Source organism: Buceros rhinoceros, unplaced genomic scaffold, assembly GCF_000710305.1.
Source record: "Buceros rhinoceros silvestris isolate BGI_N320 unplaced genomic scaffold, ASM71030v1 scaffold38868, whole genome shotgun sequence".
Lineage (NCBI taxonomy): Eukaryota > Metazoa > Chordata > Aves > Bucerotiformes > Bucerotidae > Buceros > Buceros rhinoceros.
This window is the reverse complement of record NW_010428088.1, coordinates 2584-15549: the sequence shown is the minus strand read 5'-3', so window position 1 is coordinate 15549 and position 12966 is coordinate 2584. Positions and strand designations below refer to the sequence as shown.

The following is a 12966-nucleotide window of genomic DNA, read 5'->3' as shown; positions in this document are numbered from 1 at the left end:
ATATATATAGATAGATATAGATATTTAAGGGTTTTTTTCTCTCCAAACATTCCCCTAATCAACAGTTCCACATCTGCCTCCATTCCCATGAAAATCCATCCTTCCATCTAATTACCTGAACTTGCAGATAAGCAGTGCAGAAGTCATTTGTCTCCTCTCTAAAATACATGGTTTAATTTCAATGCTACTGCAGCAGAACAAAATGCAAAGCAGTGCAATACTTCCCTGTGTATGGCTTTGCTGCAAAGTCCCACCAAATAGTTCTAGAAAGCCTCGTGCTAATGCTGATTTAGTGAGGATCCTTTTCTAAATCAAAAATTGTTCAAACAATCTACTGGAACAAAGACTGCTGACAATCAATATTCCCTTCCTGCCAAAGGAAATGAGGCCATTCAGCACTTTGCAGGAGCAGCTCAATGATTCATCTGGGTGGAGCCCATGTTTCAAATCCCGCCAAGCTTTACCGTGAGCCTGTATTTGGTTGTAGCAGTCAAGCAATGCATGAACATGTCCTTGCATTTTCCTCTGCTAATTTAAAACCTTCACCAAACCTGTGCACATGGACGTGTTCTCCAGACCCTATGTACACATTCCTCCTTTTATTGACACGCTACTGCGATGAGCCACTGATCTCAAAAGCCACCATTCTGAGACCACGTGTCAGTCTGAACAGAAGTTTCATTAACAGTCAACCTCAGATCCTACACTCGCCTGGCAACTCCAGCTGCTGCCGGCTATGTGAGCCCATGGCCAACATTAGCCCTGGAAGGACAAGCTACTTCAAACCTCTGCCTGGGGATTTTAAGACACTGCCCAGAGGAGAGGAGGAGGAAACAGCACTAACAAAAATGTCACAGAAGGAGAGGAGACCACTAAGGTCACCACTTGGTAACTACAAGTTTGGCCTTCCCAATAAGAGAAGCTGCTTTTCTGAATGAAATCTGTATTATCACTGACTAATATGAACTACTTACTGATACAGACTATTTCTTCAAGCTTTCCGCAGTGCTACAGGGAATGACATCTACGCCAAGAACTACTTACTCAGTCCAAGCTGAGCAATCTCTTCAAGCTCAGCTTCTGTCTTTGCTGCAGCAATTGCATGAGGCAACTTCAGGGTGAATGGAAGGACATCCCTGTTGTTGAAGAGAAAAACAAATTATGGTTTTCACAGCAACATCCGTAGTTCTAAAGGCATTTGGTTTTGACAATGGCATTTTCCAAATCAGAAACCACCCTGTCAACACTAATTGGCAACCTTATTGCAGTAAAAGGACCAAGACCCTGACAGCTGCCCCTCTCTCCTTCCTTCAAAAAACAGGCACATGCACACACTTCTGGAGTTTGGCCGCGTCCTGCTTGTGGATAAATGTAAGACTTGAGCATCAGTCTGGAAGTTTCCACCAGTAAACTAAAGTCAAACTGAAAACAACTTACAGGGTAAAAACCACTCACTGCACACTGCTTGGAAAACAAGTTGGGCAATCAAACTGCAAAGCTGATGAGGCCACTTTTGTCATTGACAATTTACATTTGCATCTCTCGGGCGCCATTCTACAGCGTGATCTGACATTTTTCCATCGTGCTCCAGAAATGCTTTTCAGTGGCAATTCCAAGAGGTGGACGTTGCAAGATAGTTTATGGTGCTTATTAAATGAGTTACAGTGCAGTTAAGAAAACAATACATCAGCTAAAGTAAAGCTCAACTCGGCAACACCTCACAGTTGGATGGGTAACGTAACACCAGTGTTCCAATAATCAGAACCAAGACAGAGAGACTTGCTTCCAACGCTCATCTCTTATCTCTCCCATTACCTTCTAGGCGACCCAGGAATATCTGTAGACTGCCAACATAAATAGCATGTTGAATCAAGTCCTTGAGACTCTCTTTCAAGAACAGTCTAACAAACGTGACTCGGAAGATAATGCCGTCTTACCTGCTAATACAGTAGAAAGCAATGAGCCTGAATAAATCAGCAAAACTTATTCCAGACCCCTCCAAGGAAAACGCTGTGAAGGAAGTTACAAGAGGGAAGGAATCACAATCTATCCAACATTTCTTAGAAAAGCTTAATAAAAGGCATCCCAGATTTTTGCATAAAATGAATGTTTGCACCATCAAACTAGCTACTACTCTTTGACTAAGAGAAACAACTGTGTGGAGGAGCATATGTCTCTGCTAAAGGCATTTTCAAGAAGGTACGGATTATCTTGGTGGTGGGTTTGGTTCTGTATTCCAAACATACGGTCTAATTCCTGGAAAGAACATCAACTGTGATGAGCATTGAACAGCATTTTTCTCATAGACAATAAATCAGTAACTGAGGCTTTGTTTGCCCAGTGTACTAACACACCTAATTTTAAATCTTATTTCCTCCTCTTGCATTCCATTCTACCCACTTGTCTTCTCCCCGGATGTGTTAGCACCTAATGGGAGATGAAAAATTTTCATTCCTTTCAAGTAAACCATTTAACCTGAAAACCCTTTAAAAAAACCTCAGACGATTCTGCTTTGTGCCACTGCCTTGCACAGTGGGGGAGGAAGACATGAGCAATGCCTTTAATTTTTCCCCACTCCATACCACTGTTTCTTACTGATATAGATACTTCACAGTAACAAGGACGTAAAGAGACTGCCACCTCACTTACATTAAGCTTGCTCTGATTCCAGTGGCCAATCTCACCCACTGACTACAAAGATCAAGCAGAAGAATCTTCTAGAGTGAAAACAGTCTAGACCTTTTGCCTCTGGACATGACTGAGACCAGAACAGAAGGACGAGCATTTATGAAATGCAACGGTAGTGTAAGACAGGTTCCTGAAGTACATGAACGTCGGTCTCTTGCGGCCTCGTGTAACTTCTGCAATGCGGTGAATGCGAAGTCTGTGATTGCTTGAGCCCACGCCCAAGTTAGAAAAACCAGGTCATGGGGGATGAATCTCTGGCTGGTGTGGTGCACACACTGTCCCCGTTTCACCAGCTTCTCAAATTCATCTCCCGTGGAGAGTACTTCCACTGCCGCAGATGATTCAGACATCTGGGCTAAAACAAGGCAGACTCTGGGCTTGGTGTGGAAGGCCAAAAGCCACAGAACAGCTTTGGATACCTCAGCAACACCCCTCAGTGAGCAGCGAAGGTGTAATTTTGTCAGTACTCCGTTGCTGTAAGGTCAGCTCCCCCAGGCCACGGTTCCAGTGCTACTGACTATAAAGTCTGCACGTGAACCAGAGGAGAACTTAAGTCAGGTACTGATCTTTTATCCAACCGTTACAATGACAAGTCAACCTGGTCATATATGTGCCCAGAAAAGGAGAATTCTTTAAGGGAGACGCTACCAGTGCGTAGGCATGTGGGTGAGCTGGGGGCGGGCTATGAGAAGAGGAGTGTTCAGAACCCTGAGTACACTGAAAACCTCAGATGCGACTGGGGATTACAACAGCAGTAGATACTTCCCCCTTGTGGTAAAACTTTATTCATGGAAGACAATATATTATTATTTTATTCTCTAGATGGGAAAGAGGGAATGCATTAGTATAACAGGCCTAGAAATACAGCGTTAGATCACACTATCATGCATAGCTTTCTCTTCTCTGTGCCATGCCTCGATTGCAAATGGAACCAAAGCCAGACAGATAGAATTAACATTTTGTTGCAGGAGTTCGGGAAGGGAGAGGTAAAAACGAAAAACTCAGCTAAAATTATGACTGATAGAAATAGAAAAATACAGACCCTCTGCTTCAGGTAAGTTTAACTGGAACGTTTACCAATTTGTTCCAGTTTTCACTTTTAAAAAATGAACTATTTGCTCCACTTGCAGTATCTGCACCACATACACTCACCAGCTGCAGCTTCCTTTCTTCGTTCCTACATCTCAAACATATTTTTCACACCCTCCCTCTAAAGAGGTGAGGGCAGTATTGTTTTGAAATTGACTGGAACTCGAACATTTGCTCACTTCTGTTAGAAAGCAGGGAGCAAGTATAGTCAGAATTAAAAAGAATTAAGCATTGATCTCGCATCAGAAACAGTTCCAAAGGATTAAAATCCATCTTGCTATTACATTGAAGAAAAACAAACAAAAAAACTCCCAAACCACCACACCCACATTTAAAGACAGAGAGAGCTCATGACAGAGTCGCATCCAAGAACCCACAAACAGTCCCGAGTACAAGGAAATACAGGGACATTTCATTGACAGCAGACAGGATTACAGGCTGTTTCTACAGAAGAGCGTAATGATCCACAGTAATCAAAGAATCCTGGATTCAGCAAGGTGAAATATTTCCGTTTTCATAAATAGTCCAGCACAGACTTGAGCATCTCTGTGTATCTACTCTTCCCCAGGACGTGCCTGACCTGCTCACAGAGTCCTCCTCAGAGAGCAGTGTAGGCAATCTGTGACACTATCTGCAGGGCTCTGGCTATCTCCTGCTATCTGTTTCACCAAGGCACAGTGCTCCTGGCCCATCCAGGGTGACAAATGACCAAAAAGTATGTAACTCATGACTTACTGTATGTGCTTTCTTTTATTGCAAATTCCTTTAGGCAGGACCCACAGTCACCGGGCAGACGCAGAGAGATGACTTTCTTCTGCAATCTTGCAGATCTCCTAACCAGAAATATCTGTTGTGGAGAAGGCAAAACAACATGGTTTTAACTTCATCACAGATGCCTTAATAGAGACAGATTATAGGCAAAAGGCACCACCACAACTTCATGATCTCTGATCTATATAAAATGTCTCAGAATTTTACTGAGTTGTTACTGTCTCAGGTCCAACAGCTTGGTGTAAAAAGGCAGCAGAACACTAAGAAAAGCATTTCATCGTTGTATAATACAGACACATGACACCAAGTCCATTATGCCCTTCTCTGAGCTCTCCTGTTTAACATGCAGCAAATCCCAAGCCTTGAGTCATGCTGCAGAGTCTGGAGGAGACTGACAGTAGAGTGCTCCTGTGTCCCACCAGCCCATTCATGCAATCCTTCTGCACCAGGATGGAGGCAGCATTAGAAACATGCCATCAGCCTCATCCAAGCAGACAGGGCCTGGTTTCCATCACATCAACTTTAACTCAGGCACCAGTGAAGGATAAAATGCTGACACTTCCTATTTATTTATTGCTTTCTTATTATGGGGGAAAAGACAACTGTTACATACAACCCCGGTTAGCAAGGTCCAGCTTTGGAGCTGTAATTGCAGCAGCCTAGCTTTCAGCTCCAGAGAACCCTGAACTAGTTCCCCAACATATCAGTCCTTGTAACAGGTCACACTCCAAGTGGCCCACCTGCCAAGCACTCAGGAAGCCCTCACTTGGCTTATCCAAAGTACAGAAGAAATGAGGGTGGGATGTTAGTTGGTTTGGTTGGTTTTTTTGTTTGGTTGGTATTTTTTGTGGTGGTGTGTTTCATTTGGGTGTTTTGTTTGTCTGATGGTGGTTTTTTGTTTTGTTTTGTTTTGTTTTTTAAACACTTGCATCCAGTAAACTGAAATGTAACTTCTTACCCCAGGAGGCTGGGCCTGCAGAATTTCCATGGCTTCTGCATCATTCAGACCAAGCTGCAGCCACACAGGGTGAGTATGGAGTAGCTTGTCCAATATGCTTAGCTTGTTGGATAGGCTGTCATACCCAGAGTCCCGGGGGCAGCTTTTTGCATCATTTTTCTCAGGAGAGACGTTATCCATGTCCTTCACTAGACTGTGAAAAATTAAAAGAACAATTAAATTAGACATGCTAACCTCCTAGAAACAGTAACTCCGTTCAGCAAACAGAGTTACCACAAAGCCAATGGCACTGCTGGCACCCTGGACTGGTATTTCGCCTACTGAGAATTCATATAATTAGTATAGACAAAAATTCTCTTATCCTTAAGATATCTTTCTTTCACTTGTCCTCAGTTTAACAGGTAGCTTTAAGATAAGCCTTAGCATTCTTTTGTTACTTGTTGAAATTCAGCAATCACTTCAGATACAGTACACAAGCCTACGAGACTGACTGAACATTTCACCTCACATTTGGAAAAAAACTTCTCTCCAAAGGTACTTCTGCAATTCAGCTCTTTTTATACCTGGATAGACTACAAAAGCAGCAGCACATAGAAATCCTCCTCTGTCCTGCCTGCCAGAAAAAAATCTGTTCAATACTCTGACAGTGGAGCAACCCACTACCTGTTAGTGATCACTGCACCAAACACGAGGACTTTCTCTGTTTGCTCGTAGGGATTATTTTCACCACAGAAACCCACAAACTAGCATCACTTCCTCTTATCTCCAGACTACTGTCTCTGCTCCACCGGCCCTGTCATCTTCGCAGCTGCGTACCCATCTTTGTTCCCCTCTGCTACCGAGTGGTCAGACACCTCAGTCATCAGGAAAGAAAAAGGAGAAAGAAAAAACATTAGTTAAATCTCCCAAGTAAACCTCCCTAAGTCACAGCTTCATTAAGAAATCATCCTAACTGGTAGTAATGTTTTATGGCCTACACTCTAAATTCTCTAAATATTTACATTTTTGCCATTTTGCCACGAAAGATCCGTACCACGCATTTTAGTACTCACATTTCTCAGGATCAGAAGCAAGTAAGGAATTGTAGATTTATGCTCCTAATTCCTTTGGCTCTGGATTGACTGCTATGTGAGGAATAAAGGCTAAGCTAAGTACGGATGTGGCAAACTAAAATTTACTTGGGGCAGGGCAGCTACAGTTACTGCTAAATTGAGTAAGGAAGTACAGTTCTTGGAGGCTACAGATACTTGTTATGCATTAAAAATCCAAATAAATGGAATACTTTGAGAACTCCTTTTGCTATGCAAAGCTTCTTCATCACTCATACAACACAGAACATCCAATATGATTGCACGCGTTGCTGTTTCAAATTCCTTGGTTTTGAGCTAGGAGTACACCTGTGATTCTTCTGGTGTGAGAAATCACTACCAAACAGTTACTCTGGTAATAGCTTCCCGATGACAATATTTTAACATAGACAAAAAACACTGTGCAAGCTCCGGATCTGACACAGATGTCAGGCACAGAGGCTGCATTCTCCCTACAGACTTTTTCTGATGGCACAAGGGGTCCTGAGCAGCAGAGGGCAACACAGCCGCGTTTCCCCTGCAGACTGTCCCCAGCTATTCTGAGCTTTGTATTTTCAACAGGCAGCGAGCATCTTTAACAGCATGAAGCATAATTAACATTAGCATTAATAATATAATTAATAACATAATTAACATTAGCATTTCCCACCTTCAGAATTCCAGCTGCTGCACCCAGAGGGAGGAGGAGGAGGTAGAGACCTCACAAGCACGGAGACACTGAATACTTGAAAAGAAACAAACAAAAATCCCCCCTCGCCCCAAACCAGCCACCAACCAGACAACAAAATGCCCCAAACAACCCCGCTGCTTTGTTCTAGCTTTGATCAACAACTTGCAGCATCTCTGGACAGGGCTAAAAAGCGAAAGTCAATGGCGTGGAGAACTTTCACTGCACGATTAGGTGAGAACAGACACAATTATTCAGACTTTTCACTACCTGGATCAGCTATTACTACCAGATCACCTGTGTGCCTCTCCCTTCCTTTTTCATCCTCTTTCTCTGTTTGCTTATTTATGATGTGATTTCTTTTAGATTTGCAGGGCATCTAAGATGTGGACGATCTTCCTTCCTTCCCTGAGGGTCAAAAGCTGTTAGTAACTGCCCACACGCCTTCACGAAGCACAGCACACACAGAAACCCGTGAGGAAGGGAAGCAGTGTTTACATCAGTTACGGCAGGGCTCTGATGCCACCGCAGGAATGCTGGTTCCCCTTTGAACCCCAGGCCCAGCAGAACCTAGTGCTGTAATGTATGAATCTTCACTAAAGACAAATCATGAATCAAAGAAGTGTTCTCATGAGCTGTACCTCCAGTAAATATTTCTCAGAAACTTTCCACTTGCCTTCAGAGCCAGTTCGCAGCGTTACAAACCACAAACAGCTGTGGCAGAGTGCACGTTACACACCGACCCTGGCTACCGGCTTAACTAGATAGAACTTATTTTCATTCCTTGGTCAAAAAGTGGAAACTAAGCATGTTGCAGAGGGAACACGTCTTGAGGGGGAAAAATTTTTGCCTACAAAACCAAGTGACATCCCATGCAAAAGAAGGGGCGTGACTGGACCTGGATACACGGACACCTCATTGCTGCAGCTGCTGCTGCCTTCCCTCAGGAAATGAGCCAAAGATTATGAGCATCTGATCATGACTAGACTTTGGCCTCTCTTGAACAGTACCCATTCAAACAACCCCGATGCACTTCGGCTACATCAGAACTAGTACATTACTGCAATCCACCGGAAAGTAAACCAGGAAGAAGCATTACTTTAGAAGAATGATTTCCTCTCCAAATAATAAAGAGGCAGAGGGAAAGGTCAGACCTGGTAAATGTGGCAAGAGCACAGCTTGGAAAAACTCTGTCTGGCCAACACTACAACTTATGAGAAGCCACTTCCCGAGGTCCAGGAGGTCACCGCAGTCAGAAGTCCATTGGTCTGTTTTGACCGATGTATTTGCAATGGTCTAGCACCACTGAACATCAGAGTCCATGGCTGGTTTTGTTATTCTTAAAATTATTTTAATTACTGATCCGTGACTAAACACAGTCAAACTCCAACATGTGGGAGTTCTTTAGATTTGTCTTAGACTATAAAATTATTTGGGACTGGGATGTGTGCGTAACTTGTTTGTAAACAACACCACGGAAAGAAGAGCCATTTGAATTCCTCATGATCACCTGACTAATTTGAGTGTACAAAGCAAGAAGCTGCTGTAACCTAAACGCAAGCAAAATATTCTGTAGCTATATATTATGCAACAATTTAATTTCTCTCCTGGTTTTACTTATGGTTTTTTTGTTGTTGTTTGTGGGGATTTTTTGTTGTTTTGGTTTTTTTGTTTGTTTTTGTTTTGTGGTGGTTTGTTGTTTTTTTTTATGATGACTCCCAATAACGGATGATCTGACTAGGTCACATTAAACTCAAGACGGAAACATAAATCAACTTCCATGGATGCTCTATTTTAATGCAGGGGTACTACACTGGTTCCCCTCCAGCAGGAGTGGCATTTTAATGCAACTCACAATGAATTAAAGAGAATACATGATTCATGCCATTTTCCTTAGATTTGAGAAAACCTGTAAGTAAACAGCGGTGACGGCTAAGGCAAATGGTGCTGTGCTACATCCTGACTGGACTTAGCTCACAGTGAAAAGGACAGGGAACAGGCTGAAGCCTGTAACCAGGACGATCCTCTCCCTCATACCCACAGGGCTGTAATACGCACCTCAGACAGTAGCCTCAAAGCAAATGCTCCTGCCCTCCCGCTTGCCTTGGTGATTTTTCTTTTGGTCTCTCACACCCTACCTATCCCTCTGGCTCTAACCTTGTAATACCTAAATTTCTAATGTTTCTCGTACATTTTGTGGTACTTGGGACAATAAGATGATCTGCTCTCTGAAACTACCACCAACCTCCCCAGCCTCCCACACTGATAAGCACTGGCCTGGAATTCAGTCTGCTCCCACGCCACAGAGAAGGCTGGTTATCAGCCCAAATGAAAGAGCACCCCTGGGTTTAGCCTGACATCCCAGATGCACCTAGCAAATGCTAGTGACCAGTGTAGTGAGAGACCAGGTTTGACATGACAGTGAAGATAAGGACTCTTCACTTGTGCTTGAATGTGTACCACATTTCCTCACTCCACTTTTTGCCTGTATTGGCCTCTATTTTTAGAGTACTTACACACCAGGATCAAGTTACCCAGAGGGAGAGAGGGAGAGAAGGGGTCTGCTCTTTGCCTGTGGCAGTAGAACGCTCAGCATCTCCCCAGCGACGCAGCTTAAGATTTGAAGCAACTCTCTGCCATGGAGCAAAGGTCTGCAAAACACAGCTGTGTGTCCACATTCATCATCCTCCCACTCCACTGATACTTGGCAGTGACAAATAACCCTCTCATCCCTCTCATTCCTTTCCCAGTCACAAGGGCAAAGAGAACAGAAACAGGCAGGTAAAGTGAGTCTTTCTAAAACTGTGGACGAGTATGAACCTTGCTCCAGGTCCCACCACAGTTAACGCAGTCTGACTCCCCACTGCAAAAGCGCCTGGATTTCTGTAAATCCTGCAGTCTAGCAGCCCTGAATCGCACCAGCCTAGCTTATACAGACATCAGCTGGGAGAGGCATAGAGCCTCTGCTGAGCACTCCCTCTGCTCCTCAGCAGCTGGACTGCCACCTTCTTCAACTCACTGCAGCTGAAGGGACAGGACAAAGCTGCTGGGGAAAAGGTTGTTGGATACTTGCCTACCTGTCAACAGTGACAGAAGCAATTCACCATGCAAGACACAAGAGACAAATAACTGCTGTGAAAAAGCGTAAAAGACACAGGTGCGAGGGCTGTCTAGTGCTAAACATACGGGAGGGAGCAAAATTCTGCCCTTGTTCCTCTCATGGCAACAAGAGCAGGAAGGGAATAAGGTGCAGCAGCTGCCACCACCAGCAAAGCATCCCTGAATCACTTCTCAGCCACCAAATGCTCCATGAGGACTGGGGCTTTACAGCCTTTCCTACAGTGGGACAGCAGCAAGCTTCTTCCCCTTGCTGTCGTTCACAAAGACAGCAGACATGCAGGGGTTCTAGGGCCACTGAGGGAGACCAAGTGTCTCCTAAAAGACCATCTGGACACCACCAGCCGCTTCACATGGGCCCCACCCCCTGCTCCAGTCCTACGTGGACCTGGGCTGCCACTGCACACACAAGCTCTCTAGTTACCCTTTCAAAGGCCACCAGTACAGTGCAGGTCAGAAATTTATCCATTTTCTGACAAGTCCATTCATTTGCGTTACTGAGACGTGCGTCTGTGCAGGTAAAAAGTCCAGGCACCAAACACCGTGGAATACTGAAACTGAAGGCATGAGCATCCCACTTCAAACACAATTTCACAAGCCTCTTTTTTGCCTGGCTTTTTACACGCTTACAAGCCAAAGTTGTAGGTCCAGTTACTTGAATAATTCTCAAGAAGACTTGGGCCATAAAAGTAAAAAGAGGAGATGATAGTCCAAAATATAATCAGGTGGAGGAGTATAAATCTGAAAGTCACCACGTGACCACAAAAAACCCAACCAACCACACAAAAACCACCCACAAAAAACTCAAATACAAAATGAACACAAAATAATCCATTATAAAAATTGAGTAAAAAAACCCCTTAGATCTGTAAACTAGGGAGATTTAATTGACTGTTTCCAGCTAAGTGATTCCATCAAGATTTCAGAACCAAAGATACAAGAAGCCTTTTCTTAATTTCAATTATCATTACCTAATTTTCAGTTAATTAGCTGAATTCACTGAAATGAGGAAAGTATCCTTTCCGCCCCCGCTTTCAAAAGCTTTAAAACTTAGAACAGTGCGTGATGAGGGACATAGCCAAGGACTTTAATTAGTTCTTTACCTTATCTTTAATTATGTTCTTTACCACTTGGACAACAAAGGTGCTGCTCAGTGCTTTATTAATTTGAAGTTACTCTATAGTAAGTTTTAGAACATTTCAGAAGCATTTATAGAAAAAAAATGCTAAAACCCACGAATGTAATTCTAAGTAACAAGCTATCACCCGCATCATCAACTCACTGCCTTGAAGAATGAAGCCCACCAGCTCCAGAGCCAGCCCAGACTGTGCAGTCAAAGAAAACAGAACGCTTGCACTGGTTGCTTTCCTCTCGCAACGACTATTTCAACAATATGTTCAAAACGTGTTCTCTCGTTAACACAATGATCAAAATATTGAACATCCTCCCAGTGTCAGTTTAACAGGCATTCCCAGTCAAGCACAACAGCCATAGCAAAGCCAAAATGCTGGGGTTCCCAGTGCCCACTTCAAGGTGCAAGTTTAATATTACAAATTTCCACAGTCCACAGCTGCGTGGCATGATATATTTTAAAAAGCCAGAACTTTTATCTGCACTGTAATAAGCATCTCAGATAATTAAGGTTAAAGAAATGCCCCCGTATAACTTATTTTTTTGATATGCAAGATACTAACATAAGTGAACTTAAACACATAACCCTCTTAGGCATCAGCTCCCAACAGCCAGTATTTTACTTCCTAACCTGAAAACATAAATAAATCATGTTATTGTACGTTAACTCTTCAGAGGCACTTGAAGCAATGGATATTTTTAGTCTTTACAGCATGAAAGCAAAGCTCATTGCCATAGACAATTGGAATAACTTCAGTAGTTTCCTACTTTAGACGTTCATCGGTATCCAAGGTTTGTAACAAGGCAGTAGAAGTTCAGTTGCTTTTAAAAGATATTAAGGCAAATACACAGAACAACTGGACACTCCTTCTGCACAAAGGCAAATTACTTGAATCAAGAGCAGGATTATCTACAGCCCCCTACGTCGCTGGGATGAAGAGTGCTAGGACATAAGCCCCCCAGGAAGAGAGCACAATGAAAACATTCCTGTCACGTTACACCTCCAGGAACTATGAAAACAAATGTTTTAATTACCTTTGCAAATCAGCAGGCGCATCTTCCACTGTGAGATCTGTCTGTACCATCTCCTGTTTCAGTTCTCCAATTTCTGAAGCAATTGTGTCAATGAGCTACAAAGGGACAAAAATAGTATGACGTCAAGTGAGTGGAAGAGGCGTGGAAAAGAAGCCTGGGCAAGTTTAGTCATCAGAAATTAAAAACTTTTTTTTTTTTTTAAAATCACATCCTATTTGGACTTCCCCTTATAAAGGAAAAACCAAAGGTTGGGGCCACTTACAATCGTTCTCGGAGGAAGAATAATTCCTGTTTTGTACAAAAACGTGCCAGGTCGGCCAGTTTTTTTATTTAAATACATTAAATCTGCATCCTCAACACATTACACAACAGCTTAAAAGAATGAAATTATTTGAATGTCTGTAACATTTACTCCCCCCCCC

The 12966-nt window shown here is 43.1% G+C and overlaps 1 protein-coding gene across 1 annotated transcript; it reads right to left on the bottom strand.

Moving 5' to 3' along the window:
- Positions 1-1044: 1044 nt before the first annotated feature.
- On the bottom strand, positions 1045-12639 carry LOC104498731 (ras and Rab interactor 2-like; the record flags this gene model as incomplete). The annotated part of the gene is made up of 5 exons (XM_010142148.1): positions 1045-1136; positions 1938-2010; positions 4513-4624; positions 5507-5699; positions 12545-12639. Coding segments are annotated over 5 exons (565 nt in total), but the record flags the coding sequence as incomplete, so codon positions are not given.
- Positions 12640-12966: the final 327 nt, after the last annotated feature.